Here is a 19900-nt window from a genome sequence, read left to right as displayed (position 1 = left end):
CAGGACATCCTGGAGACATACTAAGCCACCATAGAGGCCTGGCAGTAATGATGGGATAAGTCAACTTTAGATAAAGGAAATTTTGAAGCTGGCGCAGTAGTGCATGCCTGTAATCCCAGCAACTCCGGAGGCTGAGGCAGCAGGATCACAAGTTCAAGGCACACCCCAGCAACTTAGCAAGGCCCTAAGCAATTTAGCAAGACCCTGTCTCAAAATAAAAACTAAAAAGGACTAGGGATGTGACTCAGTGGTAAAGCATCTCTTAGTTCAATCCCCAGTACCATAAAAAATAAGAATGAAAAGAAGAAGAGGCAGAAGGAGCAGGAGGAGGAGGAAATTTTGAGAAGCTATTTGAGAGAATTCCTCAAGCCTTCCTGAGGGAGTTAAGAGGACAAGAGCATGGACAGATTCTAGGAAGAGAAACCGTGAGGACAGGTGCTCTCATGATCTGTCTTTGATCGTTGCAATAGAAAAGCTGAGTGTGAAGGAGCGTCATTTACAATCTGAACTCCATACATTTTAACTGTTAGTGAGAACGCCACCTGTTGTGTCTCAAAGGCCAATAGTCTCTTGAGAAGTGGTTTACGTCTCTGTAAGTAAGTTGGCCAACAAACGCCAAAGAACACTGATTCTACAAGAATGAGGACTGGCATATACGAAAAAGAATTTAGGGATCAAAGGTGGAATACCAAGTGTTGATGAGGTTGTGGAACATCTGAAATTCTCATACATTGCTGGTGGGAATGTAAATTGGTACAGCTATGTATTAAGTTAAACATATAATATGGCCCAGCAATTTCATTCCTAGGTCTTGACCCATGAGAACCATATCCACAAAAAGATTTGTGCAGGAAGGTGCATAATAGCTGTATTCATAATTGACCGAATCTGGAAACAACTCAGATGTCTATCAAATGATGAATGAATAAACAGGTTGTGGTTTGCCATAGTCATGTGAGGGAATGAACTACTGATACATGTGACAATGTGGATGAATCACCGAAATGTTACATTGAATGAAAGAAGCCCAGACCAAAGAAACCTAATGTTCGATTTTTTTAAAAATTGCATGATCTTTTATTTATTCATTTAGTTAGTTAGTTAGTTTAGGTGGACACAATACCTTTATTTATTTATTTTTATGTGGTGCTAAGGATCAAACCCAGTGCACTACCACGAAACCACAGCCCCAGCCCCTAATGTTTGATTTTATCTGTATAAAATTCAAGTAAAAAACAAAACAAATCTATAATGACAGGAAGCAGATTGGTAGTTGTCTAGGGCTGACGATGAAATGGACAGGAAGGGGCACAGGAAGTGTTCTGAGGTAAGAGATGTTCCATATCTTGATTGTGATGGAGATCGCATAGGTGTACGTGTTTGACAAATTTCACAAACTGTTCACTTAAAATGGCACGTCTTTAATGTACGTCGTACCTTGATAAAGCTGATCTTTTTATTTGTGTTTGGGTTTTTGGTACTGGGGATTGAATCCAGGGGTGCCTTATCACTGAACTACATCCCCTGCCCTTTTTATTTTTTTATTTTGAATGAGGGTCTCACTAAGTTGCTGAAGCTGGCCTCGAACTTGCGATTCTCCTGCCTCAGCCTCCTGGGTTACTGGAACAATGCCATCTGATAAGGTCAATGTTAAAGGAAAGCGTTGGATATTTTTAAATGTCCATTATCACCCTTATCCCGTCTGCTGTCAAATCATTTCCTACCATCCATCTCTCTTCTGACTTGGGATCTTTTGGAGAGTTGGAATGATGAGTTTTTATCTCCATCTTCCCTTTGGAGCTCAGCAAGCTGCCTGGAATGTAGTTTGTGCTCGGTAAGCATCTACAGGAGCCAAGACCCTGGGAGGTTAATGAGGAGTTCTGGAATACCTTGAAAGATTAGCAAATTAGATGAGGCAAACTTGCCAAGGAGATTAGATCTGGGGCCATGGGATCTCTGTGTATCACAGGGATCCCAGCACTGAGCAGATCAGCGGAGACCTGCAATTGAAAAGCTAAACGCGTAGATGTATTTAGGGTGCTCCAAATTAGATTGTTAGAAAAGTGATGAATAAGCCAGGTGCAGTAGCACACACCTACAATCCAGTGACTCAAGAGGCTGAGGCAGGAGGATCGTGAGTTCAAAGCCAGCCTCAGCAACTTAGCAAGGCCCTAAGCAACTTGGCAAGACCCTGTCTCTAATAAAAATATAAAAAAGGATTGGCGATGTGGCCCAGTGGTGAAGCACCACTGTTCAATCCCTAGTACCAAAAAGAAAAGTGATTAATAAATGAGAGCTACCAAGTGGTTAATGAGCTGAGTACCCTAACAAACACACAACTTAACTGATGGTTTCTAGAACATGTAAATGATTATTCACTTATGAGCCATAGGGTGTAATAGCTTCCAGACATTTAATAATACACTGTTAAGACCAGACCGTGTGAAATTACCACTGTTAGTAGCATTTTTGATATACAAAATTGACACGTTCATGATTCAGCCTACAACCTTTTACTTGACAAGTTGCTTTTACATATGGTATGAATTGACCCTCAAAAAAGTCTTCCTTTTGGAGTGGGTGTAACTTAGTGTAATCAAATATGTACATAGGGTAATGATGTCTATCTCATTCCACCATCTTTCATACCCTTGCCCCATCCTCCCTCTCATTTCCCTCTACATAAAGTTCTATGAGGAATTTTTATAGGAAATATTTAGGGATAACAATTTACAAAAAGGCAAAGCAAACCAAGTAGTAAAGAGTGGTAGGATTGTCAGGCAATTTTGATTTTATTTGTTTTTTCTTAATTTCCCCCCAATTTTCCTCAGTGAGCATAAAATACATTCACAATCAAAAAATAAGTAATTTTTAAGTAAAAGACAAAGGAAAACAGACAGGATCCTCTTAGTGGAAAAATTAACATCTTCAAGCTCCCTTATAAAGGTGGACAAGGGTCCAGAGTCACTCATGCAAACCGTGTGGAGGACTCTACCCACTCATTGCCTTCGTCTCTTTGGAAGGAAAGGTAGTCCTTGGCCATCATTTATCTTATTTATGCAAGGTTTCGTGGGCAAAGTAGGAGATGGAGCTAAGAATGAAGGGAGTATGGGCTTCTCGTGTTTGAAAGGTTGTATTCTGTTCAAAACATCTGACCATCTGCAAAGCACTCATTTATAAATTTTGATTAAAAAGAATTAATGTGAGAATTTACACCTGTCTACCTTATATGTAATACAGAGAACTGTGAGAATTTATATCAGTACACCTCGCCTACACAGAGAGAAGTTCTTACAGTCACACTATTCTACTGCCTTACATAATTCTAGAACATTCTTCCACCATATTTAGAGCATTTTTGGTTCTACAAATAACTGAAGCTGACATTTTGGCTGGAAATCTTTGTTAAAAAAAAAAAAAAAAAAAAAAAACGCCATAGTCTTGCCTGGTTTCTTAGCATTGGACTTGATCTCACATTTTGAAAATAAAAGGTGACTGTCATTATGAACAGTGCTATAAACCAGCCAAGTCCCACCCATATGACCTTGTTCTTAATTCTGCACCTGCTTTTTATAGATTTGCGAGCATTTTCCTCACTGTTCAGACTGATAGCATAAACTCATATGATAGTACATCCCTCTTCTACAGCCGCCTAACCCCTCCCTTTGAATTAACTATTTTTGAATTTTCACTTCTCTTGTTGGAACTGTGTGTAAAAAATAGAGTTCAAAAGACAACTTCTACAAGCTAAGTGTATGATACTTAATGCTTGAGCACTTAAACTTGGTCTTATTTAAAAGTTTAAGCTTAGAGCGACAATATTTGGGGCTGGGGATATAGCTCAGTTGGTAGAGTGCTTGTCTTGCAAGCACAAGACCCTGGGTTCAAATCCCCAACACCGCAAAAAAAAAAAAAAAAAGAGAGAGAGAGAGACAATATTTGCAAAGTTACACATCTAATAATGGGTAAGTAACCAAAATATATAAAGAATTCAAATCAATAGCAAGAAAACAAATAATCCAATTAAAAAATGGGCAAAGGACTTGAATAGACATTTCTCAAAAGCAGACATACAAATGAGGAACAGGTAAATAAAAACCTATCAGCTAATTAATTTACTAATTATTAGGGAAATGCAAATTAAAACCACAAAGCTACAAAGGCTATTATCATAAAGATGAAAGATGAGTATTGTTGAGTATGTGGAGAAAAGGATACACTGTTAGTGGAAATGTAGATGAGTATAGAAAATGTTATGGAGATTTCCTCAAAAAAAATAGAACTACCATATGATTCAGCAATCTCACTTCTGGTTATATATCCAAAGGAAATGAAGTCCATGTGTCAAAGAGACCTCAGTACCCCATGTTTATTGCAGCATTGTTCACAGGTAGCTAAGAAGTGGTAGTGATGGAAATGTCTATCAACTGATAAGTAGATTGAAAAATGTGGCTATATCCAGTGGAATACTGTTCAGCCTTTCAAAAGAAGGAAATCCTGTCTTCTTTGCAGTGTGGATGAACCTGGAGAACATTATGCTAAGTGAAAAAAGACAGACACAGAAAGAACAATACCGCATGATCTCACTCGTGGAGTGTTATGTCAAACTCGCAGAAGCAGAGGGTACCAATGGTGGAAAGTTACAGGTGGGGGCGAGGATGGCAGAGAGGAGTGTTGCTTAAAGGGTAAAAATTTCAGTTAGATGGTGGGGGGGACTTTAAGCCTTAATTAAAAGTCTTTTATTTTTCCTGTTTGTTCTCACTTTAAATGATTAATGTTTACATTTTATAATGAACACATTATCTTTGTATTCAGATAAAAGGCAAGGAAATAATAATCCCAAATTTTATGGATTAAATACAAATACAAGTTTTTCGTTTAAAAGATAAGTATGCTATTGATGTTTTTGGAAATGATTTAAGAGATTTGTTTTCAAAAAGAATCCTTGATTCTGAATTAAAACATGTACAAGTTGGCCAAGGCTGACATAGCAAAGTGCCACAGTGGGGTGGCTTAACCGCCAAAGTTTTGTTCCTCACTGTTCTGGAGGCCAAAAGTTCAAGGTCAAGATGTTCACAGGTGTGTTTCTTAGGACAGACTGCTCTCCTTGGCTTGCCGGTGGCTCTATGTGTCTCACATGGTCTTCTCCGTGTGTGTTGTCTCTTCTAAACTCTTCTTTTAAGGAGACCAGTGCTTGGATGGGGCCTACCTCCTCAACTCTATTTTAACTTTATTACCTATTTAAAGATCTTGTCTTCAAATACATTCACATTCTGAGGGAGCAGGGGTTAGAGCTTCTCCATATGAATTCAGACCAAAACACAGCAAGCCTTTCTTGTTCCCAGAATCATGTACGGCCTGCCCCCATTTCCACTCTCTTCTTTCCCGGCTGGTATCTCTCTAGAAGAAATAGCAATCCTGTTGGAAAGTGTTGGCACACACAGCTGTGGATCCTCACATTTGTGTCATGCTTCCTTGACATTTTCATACATCTGTCTGCTTGATCATTGCACAAATGGAAACTGAGGTCCAGACAGCCTCGCTTGCAGGCAGACCAGCTGACAAGAGTCCTGCCTGCTTTTTCCAAAGGGTGACTAAGTAGAAGCAGGCTCTGTAAGCAGACTGTTTCACTGCTTAAGGAATTAGGGAGTCCTCCCCTTGACCCCTCTTCTACACAGCCCAAAGCATGGGCCAGGAACCTGTCTTCAAGTTACATCTGAGAGCAGTCACAAAGCAGATTGTCCACAGGGAGCCTGCAGACTACTTGAAGAGACATAGCAAACACAGGAAATAATCAGAAAATGAAAGACAAGTATCAAAGGCTTCACTGCCTGAATTGAAAGTCAACTTGCCCTCACTGGCCAGGGTCAAACTTCCCTCCTTGCCAACTGTGTTAAAGCAGACAAACAGCTGGTGCCAATCTGCCAGATAGCATTCTACCTTATGGCGGCTTTTCCAGAGACCCATGCAGGGGCTGGGGAAGAGATGCAGGGACCTCCAGAGTGTGCTAAGCCAAAAACCTCATGCAGGTGGGAACTAAGCAGAGGACTTGAGCAAGAAGCAAGTGTTAGCCATTTCCCCTGTCTCTCCAGTTGTACACAGATCTGACTCTTCATCCAATGCTATTTGCATTATACTCTTTTCTTGAATCTCCAAATGTATTTCCTCTAATATTTCCCCCCTATTTTCCAGCAAAGGATTATTCTGTATGCATACACACACACACACCACACACACACACACACACACACACACACAATGCAAACTGAGCATTCATGTTTAGAGTTAGTTCAATAAAACAGTGAAGTCAATCTTATTATTTATTAATATTCATAATTATTCTTGGGTTATGAGGTCAGTAACCATAAATAAATGGTAAACAATTCTCCCACAATCAAATTTGAGCAGGATAAAGCTGGACTACTATATACCAGGCACTGTGGTTGGTGATGAGGATGTCAGGATGAAGGCCAAGAAGAGCCTGCACACTTGAAAACCTTCTGGCAAGCTCTGTGATGAGAGCTCCAGATCGTCCTTTATTGAGTTCTCACAGGAGGTATGGTGGATTGTACTTTCAAAAGATGGTCACGGTTATCACCATGCACCTTCCTGATTGGTGGAGTGTATTTTGGCACCCCCCCACACCTTGAATGCTCTATTAGAATAGAGAGGAAGTAGTGATGTCCTCTTCCAAGGATAGCCCCTCACTGTCTGCAGTTTCCTCTGCCTGCTTCTTGGAATGGTGCCTCTGCCAATGCTCCCTCTCAGACCCCAGCTGCCATGCTCCGAGAAGTCCAAGCCTTGTGGCGAGGCCTCATGTAGGCACCCCAGTGGAAGGCCTAGCTGAGCTCCAGCCAATCGCCAGCACCGACTTCCAGCCATGTGAGGAAGCCATCTTGGATGTCCAACCCAGGGGAGCTTCAGATGACTAGCCCCAGCTGCCATCTGACGACAACAGTGTCAAAGATCCCAAGTGAGAACCACCCACCTGAGCCCAGTCAAATCACAAAGCTATGAGAGAGAATAATAAATTATTTTGTCACTAACCTTTGTGGTGGTTTGATATACGGCAGAAGAGATTTGGATAAGTAAGTATAGATATGAGTTTTCATGCCCATTGACAGATGGGAACTGAGTCCCAAAGTGGGTTAGAAATTTCCCACCTTTGAAGAACTGGTAGGTGGCAGAATTAGCATATAAATTCAAGAAAGCGTGGTGCTCCAGGGTTTCCAGACGTGATTCCTTCCCTGTATGAACTCCTGGTCCGGGAAGAGACAGCCAAGGCTAAAGTGTGGGAGGCCACACACTTCCAGGGTGGGTACACATACAGGAGCAAGGGGACCATGTTTGCCATGTTGTCTTGCCACCTCTCCGGCCTCATTAGCACCCACCCCTCCTTTGAATCAGCTACTCAAGCCCCAATGGACTTCCTGCCCTCTGATAAATCATGCCTCTGAGTACTTATCTAAAACTCTCTTCTCCACCCTCCTAAGGCTGATTAATAGTTTTTTATCCTTCAGTGTGTGGTTAAGATAGCTCCCCTCTAGAAAGTCTTCCCTGACTTCCCTACTTCTTCCCTTACAAGGTGAGGTGCCCCCTCCTGGACCCCCATAGCACCTCACTTTAACCTTACCTTTAGCTTTTGCCAGGCTACATTGAAATTGCCATTTTTACTGTCTGGTCCCTTCATGTGAGGAAGCCCCAGGGGTAAAGAACAGGTAGCTCTCATGCCTAACATAGAACCTGGCACTTTCTAGATGTTCAGTAAATATTAGCTTAATACGTGGCATGGAGAATTGCTCATTGCTCAAAGAAGGCCTCACAGAGGCAATGACATTTCAAGGGACTCGATTAGGTTGCCAGAAACTTGCCAGGTCAGTAGTTTTCAGCCAGGTTCATAAAGGCAACAAAACTACCAATTAACTTTTTTCATCTTAGCAGACATCAGCAGCAGCATCACCACCATAAGGGCCAGCAGGGGTTCTCCGAGTTTGACATGTTTTGGTCCTCTCAGCATCCACTACCTATATAAAATCCCAACCCTAAAACTGGCATTCTCAATCCTACAGTATCTACCACAGGCCTACCTCTCCAGTCAAGCCTCTGTCCCTTTTCCATGTGTTCCTACACCCCAAACCACTGGTAATTCCTGAGGTCCATGTTGCTATGTCATGCCTCCTTGGGTTGGGCCATTCTCTCTTGCCCACCCAGTAAGTTTGTTTTTCATTGCTTTCGAAGTACTGAGAATTGAATCCAGAACTTCATGCTTGCTAGGCAAGTGCACTGAGCTACATCCCTGCCTCCACCCCTATCCCCCACCGCCGTCACTTTTAATCATGCTTCAAGACCCAGTTCAAACACCACTTCCTGTATGAAACTTCCTCCTGGTTCAGGACATGCTGTTTGCTCCCCTCTGTGGACCATCCCTGGAGCTCTGCATTAATCCCACAGATAGATATAGAGTACTACTTTGGGTCAGGCACTCTGCTAAACACTGCATGAGCAGGGAACTTCTGGTCCAGACCTGACCTCCACTCCATGGACATGACAACCACAGCTACCTGCTACCTAACTGCACTTCCCTGGAAGTCCTCCTGTAAATGTCCCTTGCATTGCAAGTATCTTTCTCAAGCTCTTAAGTGATCGTGATAAAATGATTAGCACAGTAGCCAGCATCCATGATTATTTCCAATCAGGGTTGGGTGGCACAGTGGCCAACACCAGACAGAGAAACCCGGTAATGTCTCAGTAAGGTCTCCTGGGTGATAATGGCTCTCAACCACAAGCATGCTGGGTAGGGATGAAGCTGGAGGACTTGTCCAAACACAGACTGCTGAGCCCCACACCAAAAGCTTCTGATCCAGCAGGTCAGAAAGGCTTCCTAGGATTTGCATTTCACACAGGTGGTGATGGTGCTTCTGGACTGGGAGCCATACACCGAAAATCACCGAGGAAGAAGATTCCTAGAGATTTGAACGAAGACTCCTCGAAGGAGAAATTATCCAGTACTTGTGTTTTCTGCTTCTCTGAAGCCCTCACTTTGACAGAGATCTCCTGTCACCTGTGTTGGGTTTTGAAGACTTGGACAAGTGCAGGAGTGAAAAGGTAAATCTACATGAAAAGTGATAACCAAACCAACTGCATGACTATGGGCGAAGAGCCAGAAACGCTTCGGCAGTAGCAGCCCCTAGTTGGAATTATTCCTGTTTCACAGAGAAAGAAATGGAGGTACCAAACAGCTCTTATTTAAAGAGAAGACAGATGCGGAATACCAAAAAAAAAAAAAAAAAAAAAAAAAAAAGTGTATATACAAGTAGGAAAAAAGTAATGTGATGAATCCCCAAATGTCTCAACTCTAGTGGATCTGACCATGACAGTGGTTCTCGAACTTGAGTGTGCCTCAGAATCATCTAGGAGACCTGTCAAAACAGAGAATGTAAGGGTATCATCCACCCTCTAGAATTATTAAGACTTAGCCATGTTGGAAAGCCTTCTGATGCCAGGACAGTGGTGGTACCTAATAAGCTCACAGAGGTGGTTTTTTGTTTGCCTTTTGTTTTTATTGTGTTTGTGTGTGTGTATGTGTGTGTGTGTGTGTGTGTGTGTGTGTTGCTCAGTACTGAACCCAGGCAGATAGATTTTTGCTGTTTTCTCCAAATGAGTAAATATAAATATAGCCAGGGGGAACACTGCTCAAAGGGAACATGAATAACATAACTCATTTGGGGCTGTGTGCAGTGGTACACACCTGTAGTCCCAGTTACTTAGGAGGCCGAGGGAGGACTGCTTGTGACAAGAAGTTTGAGGTCACCCTGAGCAACACAGCAAGATCTATTTTCTTAAACAACAAAACTGTAACTCATTTCATAGTCCTGTGTGGGTCCATCAAAGAAGGAGTTCAACATAGTATGCCATTTGGAAAATTATTTGATAATTTCTAATAGAAGTAAACATTTGCTGACCCTGTGGCCCAGCAAATCTCTACGTCATTTGTAGATGTTTACCCCAGAGAAATTAGAGTTTATATCCACCAAAAAAAATTTTTTCCAGAATATTTGTCAATGCTTTATTCCTAATATCCAGGAAAGGAAAAAAGGAAGGAAGGGAGGGAGGAAGGAAGGAAATAACCAGGTGCCCATCAACAGGTAACTAAAATATTTAAAACGTGACACAGTGTAATATTACTCAGCCATAAGAAGGAAGGAACTACTGATATAAACCACTTATATTCTCAACAGAATGAAACTCAAATGAGTTACGTCAAAACTGGACACAAATGAGAACATTCTGCCTTATTTCCAAGTATTTGAAGTCTAAGTTCAGGTAAAACTAATCAACAGTGACAGACAGCAGAACACTGTGGTTGCCTGTAGTCGAAAAGGAGGGTGCTGAGGCCCGGCAGCCGGAGGGAAAAAGAAGCATGAGGGAACTCTCTGAGGTGATGGGCATGTTCCATTCGTTGGTGGGTCATGGTTACACAGGTGCACACATACATAAAAATTAATGGAGCTGCACGGTACGGCCTGGACATTCCACCGTATGTAAGTTAAACTTCAGTAAAGTACTCGGAGCACACATCCGCAGCCGCACCCACGCAAAATCCCAGGAGGCTCAGTGCCAGCTGTGACCTGGGTCTTGCCCACTTGGGAGAGGCCGTGGCCCCAGGCGTCCGGTTTCCTCCTCGCGCCAGTCCAACTTCCGTGCGTCTCTGAGCGCAGGGACCGCTGAGGCCTCTCCGGAGAGCGCCGGCCAGCGGGTCCCGCGCGGGGTCCCGCCACAGCTGGCGCGGGGCTGGTGCCCAGGGGTTGCAGACCAGTGCGCCCCGCCCTCCCAGCGCCGGCGACCGCCGCAAGGGCCCCGCCCCGCCCGCCAGCCTAGCCCGCCCCTCCTTATCTGGTCCTCGGTCCCGGGCCGGGAGGCGGCCAGCGGGCTGGGGCCACGCGATGTCGCATGGATCGGGACTCGTCCGCACCACGTGCAGCAGCGGCAGCGCGCTGGGACCCGGGGTGGGCGCGAGCCAGCCCTCGGAGGGGCTGCTGGACTCCGTCTACCCCCGCACCCAGGGGGCCCTGCTCAAAGTGGCGCAGATGGTAAGAGGGCGGACGCGGGCCGGGGTCACTCCGAGCGCCCGGGGAGGACGGGGCCGGGGAGCGCGCGCGCCGGCCGCTGGACCTGGCCGGAGCCCGAGTCTCGCGCGGCGGGCGGGGGCCGCGCCGCGGAAGCCGAGTCCCCGGGAAAGTTGCCGGCGCAGCCCGCGCCCGAGTCCGGCCCCCACAGTGCCGGCCGCCCGCGCTCCCCAGCCCCCTCGGCGGGGCCTGACCCGCCTGCTGACAGAAACCGCGGCCCGAGTTCCTCGTCGCCTTCCTTCTTCCTCTTCTGTGGGCCGCGCCGCTTCGAACCCGCGCCTGGAGGAAGAGTGGCTGGGCCAGCGGCGCTGAGCCGGCCGAGCCCCACCTCCCGGCCCGCGGCCTCCCCTGTCCCCGGCCGGCGTCGCGGGGCTTCCCCGCTCCGGGCGCAGTTGCCCCCCAGAGACGAGGTCGCAGGGTTTTGCGTTCCCTTCGGTGGTGAGGGTGGGCCGGGAGAGTGGGGACCCTGGGGCCGCCTTCAGGTCCCCTGCGCGCCCCAGTTGCAAGCGAGGGCCCTGGAAGGCAGAGGACCGTTTGGGAAAGGCCGGTTCCGAGGGGCTGGTCGTGTTTGGAGAAACCAGCCTCCTGACTGGAGCCCTCGGGAGCCATGCCGGACGAAGTTACCGGTTCTCCGAGTGACCAGCGCAACACCAGGGCCTCGAGGCTGGAAGTTGCCCCATCTGTTCTTGTTCCCTACTCTTTTCTCCCTCCCATGTTTTTTTTTTTTTTTTTTTTTTCCTTTGAAAATATTTGATCTTAAATACCTTTCCGTTTGTATGATGTGTTTTGAAACTGGGCTGGGCTGTTGGTGACTCTTCGCTCACTGAAGCTCAGCAAGAACTGTAAATAGGAGAGGGGTGGTTTTTGAGATGTGGGGAAAGAAGTGTGGGATAGGTGGAGGCTCATAGAACCAGAAGCTGGGGCCTGCGAAAGTGGAGCAGCCCCTTTGGAGCTGGACACCGGGTGGGAGCCCTTATTCCAAAGCCCTTATTCCAGATGCTGAATGTGTAAAAAAGTGGCTGTCATTCTCTCCCTGGGGAGACCTAGAGGGACCGGAACTCGGTTCCTTCTTCTCTAAGAAGGTGCCTAGATGAACCCAAAATTAGGAAGTAGAGGCAATTAAGCAACTAAAACAAAGGCCTGGTGCTGAACAGTGTTGGGTAGGAGCAGAGCATTTTTGTTTTTGTTTCCTTCTTTTTGTTCATTTGGGGGGGGGGGCAGATAAGAGATTTGATCAGCTAAATGGAGCAGACAGCCCACCTCCCCCATCCTTAAAAGAGAGGCTGGGTGAGACAGACCCTACCTGAACTTTGGAAGTGATGAGTTTGGTGGGCACAGATTGGGATCAGAAGCTTCCGTCTTGGCCCATGTGTTTGGTGGACAAAGATGTTGGGCAATGAAAAACTTCTTGTTGGCCTGTACTTTGGTAACAAGGGTGGAGGTGAGAAGCAGTCGTGCTGGTCCATGAGTTTGAGGAACAGGAGATGAGAGACCTCCTTCTCTCATTCCAAGCGCTTCAACTGACCTCTTGCCTGTGGCCCTTGTGCCAGGTTGTAGGTGACCGTCAATGATAGGGCCTGTTGTTCAAAAGAAGAGAACAAAGACTTAAACAATTACTTTATCTGGCTGCTGTTCTTCTTAAAACCCTGCCATCCCTGCAGGATGGCCAGGTAGCTATGGGCTAGTTTGGTCAGACCCTGTGGGGTTGAAGTTGCCCTTCCAGGGTGGTCATATTATATAACAGACCACTTAGGACTGTCTGCTTGGGCCTCTTGTGTAACTCCTTTCTGTTCTTCTTCTCTTTTCTGGGGTTCCTACTTGGGTACTTGATGTTCATTTGTCTTCATTTCTGGAAAGCACTTGCTTAGCCAAGTTATAAATTTGAGGAAGAACAGAAGCAGCTAAAATGGTGCCACCCTTTGGGCACTCTGTACCTGGGGGTGTCTCTGTCTCTCCCTCTGTCTTTGTGTCTCTCTCTCTCTCTCTCTCTCTCTCTCTCTCTCTCTCTCTCTCATACTGGAGATTGAACCCAGGGACCTTAACCACTGAGCAACATCCCCAGTCCTTTTAAAAATATTTATTTAAAGACAGGGTCTCCTCCCTGAGTTGCTTAGAGTCTCCCTAAGTTGCTGAGGCTGACTTTGAACTCAAAAGCCTCCTGCCTCAGCCTCCAGAGCTGCTGGGATTATCAGTGTGTGTCACGGTGACCAGGGGATGGGGTGGGGAGGTCTCTTATTTTGACTACAGATGTCTCAATGGCATGCAGGCCCTTTTGTCCTTGGCTTCCTGAGAAGAATTTTCATCATGGGCTGATGAACAGACCTTTCAATGCGTTCCGTTAAGAAGGAATTGCAGAGGCTGTGTCTTTAGAGAAAGCTTCCCATGCCTTGGGCAGGCCTCCTCTGAATCCTCCACTACTAGGAAATGAAAAGAGGAGAAAAAAGGAAGAAAGCAGGTCTCTAAGTGACTACTGGTGCTTGTCATATCATTTATCCATATATAAATCTTACAATTCTGTGGCCATGAGGGTTTTACTTCTTTCATCTTCCTTCTTAGACCAGGGACATAGTCACAGTTCGTGACTTAAAGGAACTTAAAAAAAAAAAAGCTGTTTTTTCAGCCCTACTATTGCTCTTGATAATGCACAAGGAATTGTATGCTATATACCACATATATATCTTCTCACTAAATGGTGGAGTCACATCTTTGACAGGTGAGGAAACTGACTGAAAGGTTAAGATCTACTGAAGCCACACCGCAGTCAGCAGCAGCGGTAGAGCCTGCCCAGGCCCGATGGCCTCATGTCCCCAGAACTCATAACTCTCGCAGTTGTGGCTTATTAACAGATTCAGGGAAATCAAAACCACGGTGAGGTTGCTTTACACCCACAAAGTGGACATTAACTTAAAAAGACAGATAATAACAAATGGCAAGAACGTGGAGGATGTGAAGAAATTGGAACTCTGGGATATTGCTGATAGGAAGGTAAAGGGAGCTACACCCAGGAGCTGTGAAAACACAGATCCACTCAAAGACTTGTATGTTCATATTTGTTTGCAGTACTATTATTCATAATAGCCAGAAAGTGGAAACAGCACCAGAGTCCATCAAATGATGAATACATAAATACTAACAATAAGGCAAGTGATACATTCATACAGTGGAATATTATATGACCCAAAACAGTGGGAACTGAAGTAAGTACTAACATATGAACTGAGTGGATAACCTTTGACAACTCTGAACTAAGTGAAAAAAAGTCACAAAAACCCACATATTATATGATTTTACTTATATAAATGATTGAGAATAGGCAAATTTATAGACACAGAAAGTAAATTAGTGGTTGCTTAGGGCTGGACATGGTTGGGAGTAGGAAATGAGAAGTGATTGCTAATAGGTAAGGTTTTGGAGGCATAATGAAAAATGTTCAAAGATTGTGGTGATGGAATTCATTGAACTTCACACTTTAAATCAGTGAATTGCATAGTATTTGAATTATGTCTCAACCATTAAAAAGTGAGATCTAGAGAGGAGGCTGAGAGGGTGTAGTGTTCTGCATGTAAACACAGTGTAGGGGGAGCACAACTGTGTTCCAGGAAACCCCCTTTGGGTTCCCACTACACCCACCACTAGAGGAAGGAGTGTCCACTTCAGGCCTCACAGAGTCTGAGCTGAAGGGCCAGGTCACCAGGAGGCCTGAGCTGGAAGAGATGTCCTTGGCTGGCAGGAAGAGAAAGGTTGATAGTTGGTCACCTAAGGGAAGAGAGTCAGAGGCCAATCGTGATAGATGATCGTGTAGGGAGTCCCCATTTACTCCTTTATACAGTATGTTTAATTTGGAGCTATGTGATATGTTGGAGATGGTGAGAAGGAAAAAGATGTAGTAAGAAACAAGCCAGTATTGGGTCAATTCTTTTTTTTTAATTGATGCATGATAATTGTACCTATTTATGGAGCATAGAGTGATATTTTAATGCATGCATATGATGTGTATTGATCAAATCAGCCATTAGCATATCCATCACCTCAAACATTTATCATTTTTTTGTGTGTGTACTAAGGATAGAACCCAAGATGCTTAACCACTAAGCCACATCCCTAGCCCTTTTCATTTTATTTGTTTATTTATTGAAGCAGGGTCTTGCTAAGTTACTTAGGGCCTCACTAAGTTGTTGAGGCTGGTTTTGAACTTGCAATCCTCCTGCCTCAGCCTCCTAAGCTGCTGGAATTACAGGCATGTACCACCACACCCAGCTATCATTTCTTTGAGACAATTTTTCATCTTCCCACCCCAGACATTTAGAAATTGGTTTCATTTCATTGAGCATCTGCTATATTGTTAACTCTGTCCAAGTTATGCACAGTATAGCTGTTATCAAGGTAGACCTGTGCAGAAAAACAAAGGCTGTGGCGTTTGCACAACCATAATATGCAATGAGAATGAGAATGTAGTTCACAGGCAGCAAAGATAAAAATTTCAACGTCTTCCAGGAGGTTCATCTATTTATTCAGCAAATATTTATTCAGCACCTACTGTGTGCTGTGGAAAGAAGACTAAACAAAACAGCTCAGCTCAAGCCCTCCTTATTCTCTAATGGAGAAAGCAGACATCAAATGGCTATAAGTGTATGCAGTCATCCCTTGGTGCCTGTCGGAATTGATTCCAGGACCCACCTTGGATACCAAAATACTCAGATAGGTGCTCAAGACCCTTGTATAAAATAGTGACACAATTTCCAGGAACTTCCACACATCCTCTCATACATTTTAAACCTACCTTACTTACAATACCTAATACAATGCAAATGCTATGTAAATAGGTATACTGTATTGTTTAGGGAATAATGACCAAAAAACTTATGTTCATGTTCAGTGCAGATGAGATAGAGTACCACCTATAATTATAGGCTGGGACAAAAGTTGGAGAGGAGAGGTCCTCAGTGGCAGAGAGCATGTGCTAAGGAGTGTGACCTTCCTGGGAGACCAGGAAAGACTTTTCTGAGGAAGGGATATTTGATGGAAGCAGAATTACAGAAAGAAGAAAGTGTGGACAATGTCCCTGAGTCTGTAGGAAGGAGTATCATGTCAGATTGGAGAAGCCTGAATAAGTATGCCGGGATCAGACGCCAAGTCTGCAAGATCATGGAAAGATACCGTCCTTATTCTATAAAAATCAGGGAAGCTTTGGTGTCAACTCACCATTGATGGAGTTCTCAACCGGTGGCTGTACTGCCCCCTAGAGGTCATTTTGGAATTCTGTGGAAACTTTTTGGGTGTCACCAGGATTAGGGTCATATTACATATACATTTTATTAATTTCAGAAAAGAGAAAACTGCAAAATACTTTGTTTTCTAAATTTTTTTTTCTTTTTTGGACTGAAATAAGATTAAAGGAACCTACCCAGTTTGGACGACACCTTGGATGTGAGTCTGGGGAGAGTACACTTAAGTTTTCTGCTGAAGGGTGGGTCCTAAAGACCTCAAGGTCAGAGCAATTCTGAGCTTCACTTTAGGAATTCACAGTACAGGTGCCAAATAGAATCAGACTGTGAGGGATCTGGTGTAGCTGTGAATAGACCTGCAAGTGGAAAATGCCCAACATAACCCGGAATGGGCCACCACTTGGTGCTCTGACTTAACTAAACATGGCCGAGGGTGGAGGGACTCTGGCTTGACTCATGCTATGGTTTGGCTGTCGTTTCTCCCCTAAACCTTCATGTGCTAGCGGTTGGTCCTCAGTTTGGCAATGGGAGGAGGTAAACCTAGTAGGGGGGTCTTTATGTTTGAGGGGGCAGTGTCCTCAGAAGAGCTTATGGGATCCCAGCCTTGTCTTCCTTTATTGAGATGCAACTTCTTCCTCTTGCACACTGAGTGCCATGGGGCCTTTGCCAGAGCCTGTATCATGCTGTTTGGACTTTCATCCTCCAAAAGTGTGAGCAAATTAATCCTCTTCTTTATTAAGTGAGCCTGCCTTCAGTATTTTATTATAGTAATGAAAAATGCACTAATACAGTTCCCAAGTGTGATCTGCGCACCCACATACTACCTGGAATAACGTAAAGAACCTCAAGGCCAAGATTCTTTGGTCCCCAACACAATCCTGAATCCAAGAACAAGAAACTACTTTCTGCCAATGGCCAAATGAAAAAATAAAAATAGGGGTTGGGATTGTAACAGCTCAGTGGTGGAGTGCTTGCCTCGCACATATGAGGCAGTGGGTTTGATCCACAGCCCTACATTAAAATAAATAAATAAATGTATTGTGTCCATCTTCAACTAAAAGTATTTTTTAAAAATAATCATAATTTTAAAAAAAGTTCCAGGCCTTATCGGGTAACACAAAGAAGAAAACAGACTCTCCCATTCCTTCCCCCACAAAATTCATATTTAAAGTTGCTTTATAGTATTTTATAGTAGATACATGTAATCTTGTTATTTTTGTTTAATTAGGATGATGCTATACATGTTTTATAAGATATTTATTTTTGCTTAATGTATAAAGAATGTTTTCCCCTGTTGCTTAGTGTTCGCCTGCAGTTTGGTTTTTAGTTTGGTTTCTGCAGTCATGGGGTTTCCATGGTTTATGTGACATCCCACCCCCTGTGGCTCAGGAGCATCCAGTTCAGCTCATGGACAAATAAGGCCGTGATGAACTTCCTTGTTCAGAAGTACTGGAGTACAAACCTATAAATACTTCCTCCGGATAAATGGCATTGACCTTTAGCTGAGAGAGAAATGAAATGCTTCGTGCCCTTCTGAGGTGACTGGCATTAAACAATTTTCTAGACTTTTAATGTCTTCAAATTAGTGGACATTCCTTTATCATCCAGGAAACCCAAGGAGCCAAGTGTGATAGTAATAATATTTTAAATTGTAATAGTGTTTTTGATGTCTGATGATTTGGGAAAGGAATAATGACAGAGACAGACTAGAAAGTTCAGTCATGCTTTCAAATGCATTTATGTTTACGTAATGGCGACGACATTTTCAGATATTTGAAGGATGGTGGTACCACACATGTGGAAGACCTTATGTATGCAGTCTGCAGAGCAAAAAGGGTTTTGTAATTACTGGTGAGAATTATGATCCAGGACACTCCACAGGACCACCTGCTGCAGGATTGGGAATTGATACTGATGAAAACAGTCCCCGGAGGGTCCACCAGGTTGCAGGATCCAGAGTGGAGGTGAGGGAGCATGGGAGGCGGGGGTCTGGGGGTGGGCAGAGACCCCTGTGAGTCTGGAGAGTTCCACAGGTTTTCTGGCACTATAGTGGGTACTAGAGACTCTCCTGGGACTTGCATGGGGAATTCTGTGTCGGGGGCCAGTATATTTATTTAAATGCTAGTTGCAGGGAAGGCCTCCTTTCTTCTCCCTTCCTCCCAGCCCTGGCGTTTCCTGTTCAGCCCACTGGACATCCATCTGTTTCCTCCCCCTGCCATCTGCACCACCATGCTGTGCTGGGCTGCTCCAGCCTGCAGCCCTGGAAGCCTCCCTCTGACCTGCCGGCCGCCACATGCCGGCTTTCATTGTCACCAGTTTGGCTCAGAGGTTCCCTCGCTGGCTGCTCACTCCCTGGCATTCCTCACTGGGGCCTATTGTGACTCCCGGGCACAGCGGGGACCTGGCTCTGAGCCTTGCGTTGGCTGCTGGTTGCTCTGCAGCCCCGGGGCATTCAGAGTGGAAAGGATGGGACGGGATCCCTCCCACCTCTCCACCCCGCCTGCTCCCGGAAGAAATGGCTTCTGGCGCCTGCAGAAAGGGTGGTTTACCTGGTTTGTGTTTCAGTCAGCAAGGGCAGTGAAGCGGTTCTTTGTTTCCTGGGTAGCCTTCCTCTCTCCCTCCTTCTCTGTCTCTGTCTGTCTGTCTCTCTAGCTAGAATAGATGGATGGATAAAGAGAGAGTAATTGTAAAGCCGTTTCCAGGAATTATTCTGAAAGGATTTTTTTAAAAATTTTTTTAAGATGTTGACGGACCTTTCTTTTTTTTCATTTCTTTATATGTTGTGCTGAGAATCGAACCCAGTGCCTCACACATGCTAAGGCAAGAGCTCTACCACTGAGCCACAACCCCAGCCCTGAAAGGATTTTTTTTAACATGGAGAAAATAAAGTTTCTTCCAAAGGTAACAGGAAAAAGAGATTAATTAAATCAGTTTGGGGTACAGAGTAAAGTGGAACTTTCTGGAGAGCAGAGAGAAATACTAACTATAGCATAACCTCAATTTATTTTTATTCCCTTCTACTTATGTTTTCTTACCCTCCCTGAGAAGGCAGCCACAACTCTAAATATAGTTCATATGAAGGTCTTTTTTTAAAATTTTTCCTTTTTAAATTAGAAAAATAATACTTAAGTAAATAATAACTATTGAGCTCCCACTTGGTGGCAGTCACTGAATAACTTTTTTTTTTTTTTTTTTTTGGTACTACGGATTGAACCCAGGGTGGCTTAACCACTAAACCACATCCCCAGCCCTTTTTTATTTTGAAACAGGGTTGGGGCAATGTATTTTTACGTGTGTTGCCTGGCTTAATTCTCATCGTATTATGAGATGGGTCTTAGCATCACCCCTAATTTACAGAATAGGAATTTGCCCTAGACCACAGTGGAACTTGGTTTTGAACCAGGTGGTTGGAGTCCAGACCTTGAGCTCTTTTTGTTTCTGTTTTGCAGCACTAGGGGTTGAACCAGGGACTTAAGCGAACATGCTGAGCAAATGCTCTCCCACTGAGCTTATGCCTAGGCCTCAAACTTGAGCTCTTAAAAGGTCAAT

The 19900-nt window shown here is 44.4% G+C and overlaps 1 protein-coding gene across 2 annotated transcripts in view; it reads left to right on the top strand.

Moving 5' to 3' along the window:
* The first annotated feature begins 10809 nt into the window (after positions 1-10809).
* Cmtm7 (CKLF like MARVEL transmembrane domain containing 7) overlaps positions 10810-19900 on the top strand; it is a 72067-nt gene continuing 62976 nt past the window's right edge. For both annotated transcript variants that reach the window (XR_007105923.1, XM_047531914.1), the window contains exon 1: positions 10810-11090. Coding sequence is in view for 1 of the 2 variants with exons in the window: in XM_047531914.1 (XP_047387870.1) it covers positions 10944-11090 (147 nt within the window). In the remaining variant the exon portion in view is untranslated. The remainder of the gene's footprint in view (positions 11091-19900) is intronic.

Source organism: Sciurus carolinensis, chromosome 17 (assembly GCF_902686445.1).
Source record: "Sciurus carolinensis chromosome 17, mSciCar1.2, whole genome shotgun sequence".
NCBI classification, from domain to species: domain Eukaryota; kingdom Metazoa; phylum Chordata; class Mammalia; order Rodentia; family Sciuridae; genus Sciurus; species Sciurus carolinensis.
The sequence above is the reverse complement of the archived record's forward strand: the minus strand, read 5'-3'. Positions and strand labels throughout refer to the sequence as shown.